This window comes from Oratosquilla oratoria, chromosome 10 (assembly GCF_046742065.1).
Source record: "Oratosquilla oratoria isolate Oo_2021 chromosome 10, ASM4674206v1, whole genome shotgun sequence".
In the NCBI taxonomy this organism is placed as follows: domain Eukaryota; kingdom Metazoa; phylum Arthropoda; class Malacostraca; order Stomatopoda; family Squillidae; genus Oratosquilla; species Oratosquilla oratoria.
This window is the reverse complement of record NC_134786.1, coordinates 26,968,321-26,983,381: the sequence shown is the minus strand read 5'-3', so window position 1 is coordinate 26,983,381 and position 15,061 is coordinate 26,968,321. Positions and strand designations below refer to the sequence as shown.

The following is a 15,061-nucleotide window of genomic DNA, read 5'->3' as shown; positions in this document are numbered from 1 at the left end:
AAATGGAGCTAAAAGTGGGAAATAGACTTCAACATAAAGAAATGTAGCATAATGCTCCAATAATGTTTGCTATTTATGTGAATGACATGGATGAAGATGTGGATTGTTACATGAGCTTCTTTGCGGATAATGTTAAATTGCTGAGGAAAGTGAATACTGAAATGGATTCTGAATCACTACCAAGGGACCTAAACAAGGTTTGGAAATGGAGCCAAAAGTGGGAAATAGACTTCAACATATAGAAATGTAGCATAATGGAGTTCAGATAAAGTATAAAAGAATATCAGGGCAATATGAAATTGGAACAAAGAGAGTAAAAAAAGTGGGATCTGAAAAAGACCTGGGAGTAATTATCTTAAATGACATTTCCCCTGATAAACAGATAAACAAAATTGTTGGAGAATCCTACAACTTGCTAAGATCAATAAAGGTGGATTTTACCTATTTAGATGAAGAAATGGTTTAAAAAATACTAGTCATACTAATAAGGCCTAGACTGGAGTATGCTGTGACACTATGGTCACCTAATACTGAAAAGAATATAAAGAAAATTGAACAAATCCAGAGAGCAGCCACGAAAATGGCCCCAACACTTTCAAACCTGTCATATTAGGAAAGAATGGCCATATTGAAATTACCAACTTTGGAACAAAGAAGAGAAAGAGATGATCTGCTGACCATTTACAGAATCATAAAAGGCACAAGTCCTTGATAGCGAGGACTTGCTAAATTGGGATAAGAGAATTATATACAATTTCTCATCACAACCACTCATCACCCACACCTATCTCTTGCCCTCTCCTCTCCCTGCTTGACAAACTTTTCTTGTATACTTAATGTTCTTTTGACTCAATTATAAACATAGTGTCATCTACAAATAATAGATGGTTCATCTCCCATTTTCTTTCACTCTCACTTATCAGTTCCAAACCCCTCGTCATCACCCTCGTGTATCTCCATGACCACCCCATCCATTTATACGTTAAACAACTATGGTAACATCATACAACCCTGGCATAGCCCTGGCTTCAGATCAGACCATTAACTCAGTCCATTCCCTGTCCTCACACAAGCTCTATTACTTATGTAAAAATTTAGGCCATCCTCAGCAGACCCCTGTCCTATACATCTGCAACACATCCCAATAATACCTTCTGTCCACCCTGCCATATGCTTTCTCTAAGTGTATGAAAGCTCAGAAGAAAGACATCCATAACATTTGCCAAAAAACAATTGCATATCTACCAAACTACAAAGACTTTATCTATGTATCTTCTAAACCCTCAATGTTCTTCCCTAATTACTCTATCTGCTCCCCTCCTAATCCTCTCAAGTAACAACCTACCAGCCTTATTAATTACACTTATCAATCTGATTTCTCTAAAGTTCCTACATTCATATTTGTTCCCTTTTTCTTTGTATAGTGAAACTACGAATCTCACTAGTCAAACCTTTATAATCACTCCTCCTTGTGTGACAACTATCTAACGCAGGTGCTTTACCAGTCTTCATCACTTTCAGTGCTCTTTGTATCTCACATTTTCCTGTAACCCATCTCATTCTCCATTCCCATCACAGTCCTGGTATCTCCCAATCCCAACTACTCATAGGTTATAATGATAATTATTGTAACCTCAAGCTTTCACTGAGGGGTAGAGTGTGGGGTTGCCAATTAAGTGAAGTGACTTTGCTGTGGATGCGCTGTATCTTGATGTATTGCTGCTGACACAGTGTAGTGGCGGGATACAGGGATGACCCATCATCCATGAGGAGCTAAGATGAGAGGGAGTAAAGGTTGGTGGATAGGAGTTAAATGAGCTACCTCCCTTGAAAGGGGAAAAAAGCCCTTGGTGTGTGTCTGTATATATATACATATATATATATACATATATATATATTGTATATATATATATATATATATATATATATTGTATATATATATATATATATATATTGTATATATATATATATATATATATATATATATATATATTGTATATATATATATATATATATTGTATATATATATATATATATATATATATATATATATTGCAAAAGTAATCACAAAAAATGCATGACTAAATGATCATGCAGAAACCACAGGGTAATTACATATAAGGATGAATCAACATAGATATAGTATAAGGACGGGCCAAATGTCTAGTGGGGTTTTTGTCCATGTAAGGGACACAAACCATAGCATTGACTGGGACAATGTTAAAAAAAAAAAATTGTTTGTAATTCTGTTTCAAAAAGGAATATCATTGAATCCAGTTTTATAAAGAGCAATTTTTATAATAACATCAACTTGAGTTTAGGTTTATTTAGACTAGATCATTTCATCATTGATAGGATCATAAAAGAGTACCATGACTCTTAATTGTGTCAAATGTCCCTGTGGACTTTTTGGCCACATCATTGTCTTTTGTCTTTTTTTTTCTCTTTTATTGTTTGATTATTATTATTATTATTATTTCCATGTGTATATGTATGTGCATGTATGTAATTAGTCTGAAGGTTTTATGTGGCTGTAACCTTCCCCAGTTTTCTTCTTATTTCTGTATATTGTGTTCTATTTCTCTTTCTTGTACAGTGGAACCTTGCTATTCATACACAATCCATTCCAGGAGGCTGTTCAAATGGCAAATAATTTTTTCCTATAAGATATAATGTAAATTGGATTAATCCATTCCAGACCCACAGATGATAACTTATTTAAACCTTTATAATAATATTTTAAGCATAGAATACATAAAAACTATGAAAAACCATAAATATACAGTACTGTACATACATACATACATATACCAAGGCTGAAAAGGGTACTGTACATGAAATTAATAAAAATTTAAATGCTTTTTACCTGTATTGAGGTGAGCTGATGGCATAAATGGAAAGTGGAGAGGAGGAGGAGGGATGTTGATGTTACTGTTTGGAAGGGGTCACCTTCCATATAAACATCAGGTAACATCCCTTCAGGTGTTTTCTCTCTTTCTGGTGTTCTTTCTTTTTTCTGTCTTTTTGCACTAGAAGAATCTTAGGATTCTTTCTTTAAAAACCTGTTCAGTGTTGTCTCCCTTGGACAACTTTCAGAATTTTTCTAAAATGACACAGTGTAGTGTAAGGATGCCATTTTTCCACCACTCTCTGTGTTTTCTCCCAGTGATAACACAGTTCTTTAATTTCTGCAGTGGAAATGCTTCCCTTACTACTTTCCTCCTCTGAAGAAGAAAGTTCTTCAACCACTTCTTGCTGCTCCCCGTGCAGTTCTTGGAGTTGTTGTTGTTGTTGTTGTTGTCGTTCTCTAGACTGTCTGTCCGAGCAGTCCCGTCTCCCCAAGGAAGGCCACAGCCAAAACTGGGTTTTCCCACAAATCCTTTATAGAGTGTATGTTGTGTTGTTTGCGTGCATGATTGTGTATAATGCAGTCTTCCATTATGTGTTGTATGGTATGGGGTGAAGTGTTACATCCTGGGCAGCTGTTCACAACACGGTCGTCCAGCCTCTTCTGGTAGCTTAGAAGTGCTGGGTGGTGACCGCATCGCAGTCTGGCCAAGTGGACTCTGTCCTTTCGTGGGAGAGAGGATTCAGAAGGGTGGATATCAGGGGGTCTGGCATGCAGCAGTGTGTTGTCTTTCAGTGTGTTAATGGAGCGGTGAGTGATATGATTATGAATATGTTTCCGGAGGCTGGTATTTGGTGGTTGTGGAGGAAGAGAAGAGAGTATCTGTGCGCAATAAAGGTCTTTGGGTGTAGTTTTAATGTTTCTTGGTGTGTGTGGGTGTTCTGCTATGTAGTGTAGCGGGTGTGATGTGTTTGTGGTGGCTGCAGCAAGTGTTTGTGTGCCTCTCATGTCGAGGTGGTCCTTGACTTTGAGGACTTTTGTTTCATGGTGTAAATGGTCTGTAGGTGTTGTATTTGTGCAGCCTGTAATTGTTTTTAGGGCTTTGTTTTGTATGATTTGAAGGGTGTTGTGGTGTGTCTCACTGAGATTAGGAGCCCATGCAGGACTTGCATAATTCATCACTGAGCGTATGCATTGTTTGTATATTGTTATATTAGTTTCTTTGTTTTGTCCAAATGTTGTTCCAGTGATTGACTTAAGTGCGTTAAGTCTAGGTGTGCATTTGTTTTTTATGTTTGTGAGGTGTTTGAAAGACATGGATGTATCGTATGTTACACCAAGAATCTTGGAGTTCTTCAGTTGTCAGCTCATTTCTGTGGTCTTCGACCAACTCCTCCACATCATCACTGTCTACATCCAAACCCATGGACTTCCCCAGGGACACAATATCATCCACCACTACAGGCTCCGTGTCAAAGCCTTCAAAGTCTCTGGCTGCCACACAGTCTTGCCACAGATTCTTCCAGGCAGAGTTCAGTGTCCTGAAAGAAACTTCCCCCCCCCCCCAGGCTTTGTCTGTTATCCTCAAGCAATGAAGGATATTGAAGTGGTTCTTTCAAAAGTCCTTGAGGATTAGTTCTGTGTCAGAGGTCACTTCAAAGCACCTTTGAAAAAGTGCTTTTGTGTAAAGCTTTTTGAAGTTTGAAATGATCTGCTGATCCATGGGCTGGATTAGAGGAGTGGTATTAGGAGGCAAAAACCTCACTTGGATGAAGCTGTATTCACCCACCAGCTCTTCCTCCAAGTCTGGAGGGTAAGCAGGAGTGTTTTCCATTACCAGAAGGGCCTTTAGTGGTAAATTTTTCTGCTCTAGATATTTTTTCACATACGGGGCAAACACTTCATACATCCATTCGGTGAAGAACTGCCTTGTTACCCAAGCCTTACTATTAGCCCTCCATATTACACTGAGTTTACTTTTTATAACATTATTTTTCTTGAACACTCTTGGGTTTTATGAGTGGTAGACAAGGGAAGGTTTAATTTTGAAGTCCTCACTAGCATTAGCACACAACAAGAGTGTAAGCCTGTCTTTCATAGGCTTGTGTCATGGCAATGATTGCTCCTCTTTTGTGATGTAGGTCCTCTCAGGCATCTTCTTCCAGAAGAGGCCAATTTCGTCACAATTAAAAACTTGGTGAGGAGTAAATCCCTCACTCTACAAAGTTTTTAAGTTCCCCAACAAACTTTTCAGCAGTATCTTTGTTTGCACTGGCAGCCTCCTCACACCTAACAACACTGTGAATACCATTTCGACTTCTTAAATCAATCAAACCACCTCCTACTTGCTTTAAATTCATCACTTTGTGCACTGGTTCCAGGGCTGTCTCGCTTAAGGTCATCATGCAACTGCTTTGCTTTTTCACAAATTATTGTTTCAGAAATGCTGTCACCAGCAAGTTGTTTTTCGTTAATCCAAACTAACAAAAGTTTTTCCACTTGTTCAATTATAGATGACCTGTTCACAGCAAGAACGGTCACTCCTTTTGCCACATTAGCCTCTTTTATTATGTCCTTATTTTTCAGTATAGATGATATGGTTGATTTCGCCATGCCATACTGAGTTGCCAGGTCAGAGATATGATTTCCACTTTCAAACTTCACAATGAGTTCTTTTTTCAATTCAATTGTCGTTCTCACTGCTTTCCTTTTAGGCTTGGTTGAATCACCAATCTTTTTTGGACCAATGGCTGCACTATTTTGAGTAAAGATAACAAAAAATAGCTATAAAGTAGCACAAAGTTTCACGAAGCTTACATGGATGATGCATAGCATACGGAAGCTAGCACGAGACTGAGCTGAAGTGACCGCGTGGCGCAGCCAGTAATAAGGTGACACTGTCCAAATCATGGGGCAAGCCTACGAATGATGAGTTGAATTTTACTTGAACAAGTTGGACGAATAACGAGTCGTACGAGTAGAGAGGTAGACGAATGACGGGGTTCCACTGTACTCTGAGGATGTCGTAATAGACAAAAACATTTAGTATTTCAAACTTTAATTTTCCTGTGGTTTCTGCATGATATATATATATGTATATATATATATATATATATATATATATATATATATATATATATATATATATATATATATATATATAGGCTTTGTTGAAGTCTACAGCAGTAGTAGCATTGTTCAATTTATAAGAAGTACTCTCGATATTTCTAATGAGAGATCGGAGGTTGGAGGTCAGGGTATTGATAGAATCTCCAAGGAACATGATGTTTACTCCAGACATCTTTTGACCCAATCAGAGGTCATCTTCAGGAGTTACAATATACACAATGATAAACAGGAATAACATATGAGGTGTGGCGGGGGAGATTTTGTACCCACGAAGAAACACTGGGACAGGAAGTCATATGAGGTGTGGCGGGGGAGATGTCATACCCGCGAGAAAACCCTGGGACAGGAAGTTGACGTAGCTACCCATGGAGCGCCGATGGGTTCCCTGTAGATTGCTGGTAGGGTTTCCTCATTGATGGGAGTGAAACTTCAGGCTGTAGCTGGATATTGACGGAGGGTTGATCCAGACGAATAAAAATTGATTCAGCCATCCTTAATCTCCTTCTGTCTTGTTCTCGATACAGTATTGTTGTTTGTATTTCTGGTTGTTGCCTGGTGAGGGAGTGTCCATGTGTATTACTGGTGTGACGGAGTATGGCCCCATCCTGCAAATGTGCCATCATCCTTTTTGACAAGGTGGTAGTGGTTGAACCTATATACCGTTGAACAATGCTACTACTGCTGTAGTAGAATACAAAGCCTGTATTCAGAATGGCCTCCTTCCAAAATATATATATATATATGTATGATGATATGGTTTAACATCACAAATTCCTCCATACCGGAAAGCTAGGATGGTGCCCCTCACAGAAGGCTTTGTAGCATGGAATTTAATGAACCATGCCCTTAGTTCAACTTTGCCAGTTGAACCAAGGGCATGGTTCATTAAATTGTATGCTACAAAGCCTTCTGTGAGGGGCACCATCCTAGCCTTCTGGTAGGGGGGAGTTTGTGATGTTAAACCTTATCATGTATATATATATATCATGCAGAAACCACAGGGAAATTAAAGTTCGGAATATTAAATGTTTTTGTCTATTATCTATATATACGAGTATTTATATATATATAAATATATATATATATATATATATATATATATATATGTATATATATATATATATATATATATAATATATATATAGATGGATAGAAATTTCACTGGATGGAAATATGAAGCACAGTTGCTGGCATTGGTCCTCAGTTTCTTCCATATATCTATTTTGTCTGTGTTGTGTTAGTGTGGGGACAGTTCCTAAGTCCCTGGCTTTTAGTAGTTGGAGGAGGGGAGCAATCACCAGTTGTCAACTCTTTTCCTTGTGAAAAGGTGGAGGATATATAGTTGAATATGTAGAGAGATCTTGGTCCTGGTGTGAAGACCAGGTGTCAGCTTCTCATGGTGCTCATAGATAGAGGTGAGAATCTTGACAGGTTTTGAAGACAATTCTGACATCCACCTTTCAGAACTACCACTAACAGATATCCATCATCATTCCCTGATCATAGGTACGACTTTCATAGTCCAAATCATATCATCCTCAAAGGTTGCAGCAGGGCACCTCATCAATGAAGATGACTTGTTGATTTTCACAGAGAAACCCCATTATAGTTCACACCTCAGCTTGATATTATTTCTTTGACAACCCTTTGGAATTCCCATCTCACATTTACAATTTAATCATTGGTTGAGATGTCACCATGTAAAGTTGGCTTGGCACCAGTTTAGATTGTGTAAAGAACATGTCTTAATAATAAGTAACTGTATTTTATTTACTGCTCTAAAATGAGTCAGCAACTTAAGTATAGTTTGATCTAATCTTTCTTTGTGAACAATAGTTGATCACATTTGAAACATGTTTTCTCAGGATAGTTGGTAGGGCAGCATAATGTTTTCAGTAGATAAAGCAACACATTACATGAGATGTGGTCATAGTTTGTATTTAACTTTATTTTAGGGTATTGAAAAGGCAACACCTTACATGAGATGTGGTCATAGTTTGTATTTAACTTTATTTTAAGGTATTCAAATAATTACTTCTAGTTTATAAGTGACTATAAATTTTTGCTATGTATCCTCCTATGTTTTCTTTAATGACAGTACTCATACAAAAACTGACACCTTGCAGAAGATTTTAATCGGCATATTCTGGACCCTAAACTGAGTAGTGAGCAACTCCAGCAGCTCCACCATGAAGCTCGTGAGCTCTACCACACTTACATGGTTCCCTCTGCTGTGGACCGTATCAACTTTCCTCAGCACATTGTCACAGATATTAGGGAAAGTAAGTTTGCCTCTTAATTGTTGTCTTGCTGCTTATTTATCTTGGTGCTATCACATTTTTTTCCCTTCATCTCTTTCATCTTGTGTGATATATGTCATAGATTTTGTCTAGGCTGATATCAAATGATTTCATACACTGGAAAGGTTCTAGATAATCAGGAATTGATCTTTGTGAGCAACCCCTCATAGCTGAAAAAGGCAAGATGCTTAAACTATATCAAGATGCCATTTTTTGTACAGGGACATCACTTTGCATGATAAATCAGATGAGGAAATAATACAGTCACAGTAACATAAATGAAAAGCCAAGTTTGCCCAATGGAGGTATGAGATTGGACCTCACAAGTATAGCTGTTTTCATGTGTATTACATTTTGGTAAATTTAGCAGAACAAATTGCCTACCATTTGTCAAAAAAAAAAAAAATCTAGTTATGCCACTGGTTTTAGGCAAGGAGTGTATTTTACAAGGTTAATAGAATTGTGTATTTCTTCCTCAGTAATCCACGGAGAAGAAGGAGACATTGTCAAGCTACGCACCACGCGACCACTTTTTCAGGCTTATGAGCATGCGTACAATTTGCTGGAACATGAATACCTGGCACTTTTCATGAACTCTCACTCAGTAAGTTAAACTTCTGACTTGCCTTCTCTTTACCCTTGCTCTCTCTGCACACAAATGCACATGCACACACACACCTAATCTGCTTTTACTCGAGATTGATTGAGATAATACAAGAAAGAGATGGATGGGCAGATTGTGCCTTCTTGGATTTGCAGAAAGCATTTGACAAAGTACCACACAAAAAATTAATAAGTAAAATTGAAATAAATAGGAGGAATTCAAGGCAAACTGTTGGAATGGGTGAAGGATTTCTTAACTGGGAGAAAAATGAGATTGGTACAGTACTTAGAGACAAAAATTCGAAATGGGAAGATGTGAAAAGTGGCATCCCACAAGGCTCTGTTTTGGCTCCTTTAATGTTTGCCATATACATAAATGATATGGATGAGGGAGTAAATTGTTACATGAACTTTTTTGCTGACGATGCCAAATTACTCAAGAGAGTAAGAACAGAAGAAGATTGCAGATCGCTGCAAGATGACCTGGATAAAATATGGGAATGGAGTCAGAGATATGAGATGAACTTCAGCATTATAAAATGTAGCATAATGGAATTTGGAAAAAGTAAAAATAGAGTTTCGGGACAATATAAAATTGGAAACAAAGAAGTCAAAAAAGTAAACTCAAAGAGGGACCTAGGAATAATCATCTCAAGTGACTTGACACCTGACAAACATGTAAATGAATTATTTGGAGAGACTTACAACTTATTAAGATCAATGAAAGTGGCCTTGGACTACATAGATGAGGAGATGGTTTAAAAAGATAGTTGTTACACTGATAAGACCGAAATTAGAATATGCTGTATCAATGTGGGCACCTAGCACAAAAAAGAACATAAGAAAATTAGAAATAATCCAAAGAGCAGCAACAAAAATGGGACCTACACTTTCAAATCTGGCGTATGAACAAAGATTAGAGAAATTACAGTTGTCAACACTAGAACAGAGAAAGGAAAGAGGCAACTTGTTGACCATTTTCAGAATTATGAAAGGGGTGGAAGTTCTCAATAGGGACGACTTATTAAAGTGGGACAGAAGAGAAACAAGAGGACACGAAAAGAAACTAAAGAAAGACAGTTACAGAAGAGACCTGAAAAAAAAATAGCTTCCCACATAGAGTGATCAATGTCTGGAACACACTGAACAGAGAACAGTGAATGCCAGAACTATACACGATTTTAAGAACAAACTGGATTTGGAGAGATACATACATAAATATACCAAGGCTTTTTCCCCCTTACTAGGGAGGTAGCCAAAAAGGAAAAGGCATAAAATCATTCCCACCCGTTCCATCCCCGAAAACACTCCACACCCCTCCACCCTCCTTCCCATCTTAGCCCCTCCTAGATGAAGGGTCATCCCTGCACCCAGTCCGCTGCCCTGGGTCAGAAGCAGTGTCGCAAGACACAGCACATCCACAGCAAGGCCGCTTCATTAAATCGGCGACCCCCCCTCTCCGTCCCCCCATATAAAGGAGAGGACGGGGAGAAATCCCTTCAGGCTGCGTCAAAATTTTGCTCACACACACTACCTCAGCCCCCATCCCCCCGTCCATTCCACCTCATGCATCACAACATCTTCCATATACAACCATTCTCCATTCACCCCTATCTTCTGTCCTCTCCCGTCCTTCCTCAACCGACATTCCCCTCTTCCCCAAAGCCCCCTTCACCCCATCCATCCATCTCATCCTCGGACGTCCCCTCATGTTCACTCCCTCCACATCTTCCTTCCATACCTCTTTTACTAGTCTTTCTTCACTCATTCTTTCCATGTGTCCAAACCATCCTAATACTCTTTCATCAACCCTATCTCCCAGCTCCCTTTCCACCCCTGTTCTCTTCCTCACCTCCTCATTTCTCACTCTATCCAGCCTAGTAACCCCCATCATACTTCTCAGACACTTCATCTCAAACACATTCAAGCTCCTTCTCTCTTCCTCTCTTATGTTCCATGTTTCTGCTCCATACAGTGCTGTTGGCACAGTCACTCCTTCATACAGTCTCCTGTTAGCATCCATTCCCAAATGTCTATTCCTCATTACACTCTTTAATCCACCGAGGCATTTACTCGCTTCTCTCAATCTACATTCTACCTCCACCTTTACTCCACCTTTTCCTGCCACATTTGCACCCAAATATCTAAAACTATCCACTTCCTCCAGTTGCTCTCCCTTAATGCTCACTTCCAGTCTACTGCCACTTTCACCCCTTGTACATCTCATCACCTTACTTTTACCCACATTTATCTTTAGCTTTCTTCTATCACACACTCTCCCAAACTCTGTCACCAACTTGCTCAATCCCTCCTCCGATCCTGCCACAAGCGCAGTGTCGTCTGCAAACAACAGCTGGCTTACCTCCCACTTTTCTTCATTTTCTTTAACCATCTCCAATCCCTGACCCACTACCCTTGCATTTACCTCTCGCACTACCCCATCCATGTATAAGTTGAACAGCCAGGGTGACATAATGCATCCTTGACGAAGTCCCACCTTTACCTCAAACCATTCACTCTCTCCATTTCTAATCCTGACACAAGCCCTACTACTCTCATAAAAACTCTTGACAGCTCCGAGAAGCTTTCCTCCTATCCCGTTTATCTGCATAACCTCCCACAGTGCCTTTCTGTCTACCCTATCGTAAGCCTTTTCCAGATCCATAAAGGCCCAAAAAACATCCATCCCCTTACCTATAGCTTTCTCACATATCTGTCTTACCACAAAAATCTTATCTACACAACCTCTACCTGTCCTAAATCCACACTGTTCCTCACCAATTACTCCTTCTGTTCCTCTCCTAATCCTCTCAATCAAGATCCTCCCATAAGCCTTCCCAACTACACTTAACAAGCTAATCCCTCTGAAACTACTACATTCACACTTGTCCCCATTTCCCTTGTAAAGTGGAACTATACAAGCATTCCTCCATTCCTCCGGCACTCTACCCTCTCTCCAGCAAACATTAAATAACCTCACCAACCAGTCCACCATCACTATACCTCCTTTTTTAAGACATTCTGCATGGCATCCATCCAGACCAGGTGCCTTACCTGCTTTCATCATCTTAAGGGGGTACGCGACACCTGGAGGTCATTTTCTAAAATATTTAGAGTAAAGAGCTGAAACTTCTCAGGTAAATAGGTATCCATATTGCCTACATTTTAGGTGAAGCAGAATGATGTATGTACACATGTACACATGTACGTATACCAGTAGCGACATTTAAAAGTGCACAGCACCATAATACGTGGACCAATTTGTTTTATATTTTGGCTATGATTAGTCAGTAGGCACACCTAGGGCCGGTCATTGAGTAATTGAACAATTTCCTTTATACTTTTGCAAACAGGCATTTCAATTTTAATGGCTGGCAAAAATCGTGAAAAATACAATTTTTTTGCTCTTGTTTCCATTATTACTCCGAACTCTTTCATCCTATTCAAAATATTCGAACGATCGGCCCTAGCAGTTACTAAAAGTAATATTCCCTGTAAGTTTCATCTAAATCTAATGTATATTAGATTTTTTATGATTAAAAAAAAGTAGAAAAATATCGAACGGAGATATGGCAACTTGAAATATGAATATATCTGTAACTTGCTTATAGTTTCACCAATTTGACTGATTTTTTCATGGCTTAATTCTTATTATATAATAAGTAATCACAGTAAAAATTATCAAATATATTTTAATTATAAGTACTTTAAATACTGAAAAACTAAAGTATAAGTATGTCACAGTAGTGACGACGCACAGACGACAACATCATATAATTTGCTTTTTTGCACCTTTGGCGGTTTCTTCATATGAAACCTCTCTGCTGGGGGTCTTCAGGGTATCTAAATCATTGGAAAGAGGTTTATTTTCCAGTAGTGGGCGCTTTCTCTTTCCTCATCAGATTCCCCTCGCCAATCTATGTTGGTAGGGCACCCCCTCCAGCATCATATGATGTCCCTTCTTCTTTCTTCTTCCTGTATAGCCTTGATCTTTTTCCTCTTGCTTTCTTCTTTGGATTTAATCTTCCTCTTTGAATTGTTTAGTCTAATGTTGTCCTTTACCTCTGTCACCGTCACAGAGGTGCAGGTGAGGGCGGTGGTGGAGTGAGAGGTGGTGAGATCTTTAGTCGTCTTTGACTGCTTGCCATCTTTAACTGCTGTTTTTTGTCATTGTGATGTTCTTTTGTTCTTTTTGCTACCCATGATGACTGTACTAAAGAGTAATATGTACTAGCTAAAGTAATAGATTGCAATGAGAGCTCATGAGACATGCATACTTCCCTTTTCAGAGCTAGCCGGTAACTAACGCTTAGTTTCGCACAAAGTTGGCGAAATATTCTCCCTCCACCTTCCTCCCTTCCCCTCCACAATCGTATTGGCCGTTGATACACTGGGCGAGTGTAAATTCAATCAAATTTCAACGTTATTCGCTGCGCCTGAAGGTCCTAAGTGGCACGCCTCCTTCTAGTGTGGGTTGCGCCTTTAAATCTGTCCCTTTAATCCTCACCCAGGACCTTTAAATTGCGCGCGGCTGGAAAATTATTTGTCGGGATTTATTTCTAAGTGGTATACGAACATTTTGAACACAGTTTTGAAAAATGCCATATCTTGACCAAATTCACCCCCCCCAGGTGTCGCGTACCCCCTTAACAACTGCCTTCACTTCATCCTTCCTTATTTCTCCTCCATTTTCCTCACTCATCACTCATTTTCTTAGCATTTCCCACTGCAGCTATCTTTCCCTCCCTATCCTCCTTCACATTTAGCAACTCCCTAAAATATTCTGCCCATCTTCCTCTTACTGCCTTCTCCTCCATTATCATCTCTCCATCTGCACCTTTTACCTTTTCTTCTCTACTTGATTCGCCTCCTCTTCCTCTCTTAATTTCTTTCCAAAACATCTTTTTATTACTTTCAAAATTTTCTGTCATACTCTTACCCCATTTTACATCTACTCTCCTCTTTGCCTCCTTTACCTTTTGCTTTACTTCTCTTTTCTTTTCTTTGAACCTCATCCTATTTTGTAACCAATCTGTGTAAGCTCGCTTCTTCTCTTCTACAACCTTCTTCATTTCCTCATCCCACCATTCACTACCCTTCCTTCTATTTCCTCCTGTCCTTCTTGTTCCACACACCATCTTTGCACACTTTGTGACTCCCTCCTTGAACCATCCCCATTCCTCCTCCACACCTACCTCTACTCTATCTTTCACTCCCTCCCACTCCTCCTTCAGCTTCTTCTTGTACTCCTTCTCCTTTTCCACTTTATTTAAAGAGTTCACTCTAAGCACCTCCCTACCTTTTGTCCCTTTCCTCTTTCTCCATCTGTCCTCTACTCTCAACTTACCTTCCACCAGAAAATGATCTGATATTCCCCCACCCTCTCCCCTTAGTACATGTACATCCTTAACTCTTCCTATCATAATCCTATTTACCACGACATGGTCCATTAAAGCTCTATCTACCACCCTTCCCTCCACCACCCTCTCCCATGTGTACTTATGCTTGACTTTCTTCCGAAACACTGTATTTGCTATCATCAACTCTCTTTCTAGACACATTTCCACCACCAACTCTCCACTACGATTTTTTCCTGGAACTCCACATTTCCCAACCACTCCATCAATTGGATCCTTTCCTACCCTAGCATTAAGGTCTCCCAGTACTATTACATTTACACTTCTCCCTAAACCCTCTATGCACTCATTTAAATCTATCCAAAAGGCTTCCCTTTCTTCTACACTCTTCTCACTACCAGGCCCATATGCACTTACGAAAACCCACATCTCCTTTCCCAGTTTCTCCTGAGATACAAAAACATTTTCAAAATTATGAAAAGGGTGGAAGTTCTTAATAGAGACGACTTATTAAAGTGGGACAGAAGAGAAACAAGAGGACATGAAAAGAAACTAAAGAAAGACAGTTACAGAAGAGACCTGAAAAAAAATAGCTTCCCACATAGAGTGATCAATGTCTGGAACAAACTGAACAGAGAAACAGTGAATGCCAGAACTATACACGATTTTAAGAATAAACTGGATGTGGAGAGATACAAAAACGGGTCACTATGAGCATAGCTCTCGTCCCGTAAAATAAAACTAGATAGATACAACCTTCACTCTCAAATTTGACATATGAACAAAGATTGGATAAACTACATCTATCAACACTGGAACAGAGA

General features: G+C 39.2%; 1 protein-coding gene across 9 annotated transcripts in view; it reads left to right on the top strand.

The window, feature by feature from the left end:
- The window catches only part of LOC143029172 (sorting nexin-14-like), a 184,921-nt gene that overhangs the window by 52,443 nt on the left and 117,417 nt on the right, over positions 1-15,061 (top strand). For all 9 annotated transcript variants that reach the window (XM_076191673.1, XM_076191678.1, XM_076191676.1 and 6 more), the window contains 2 exons: positions 8,104-8,259; positions 8,757-8,881. In XM_076191673.1, coding sequence (XP_076047788.1) covers positions 8,104-8,259; positions 8,757-8,881 — 281 coding nt within the window. The remainder of the gene's footprint in view (positions 1-8,103; positions 8,260-8,756; positions 8,882-15,061) is intronic.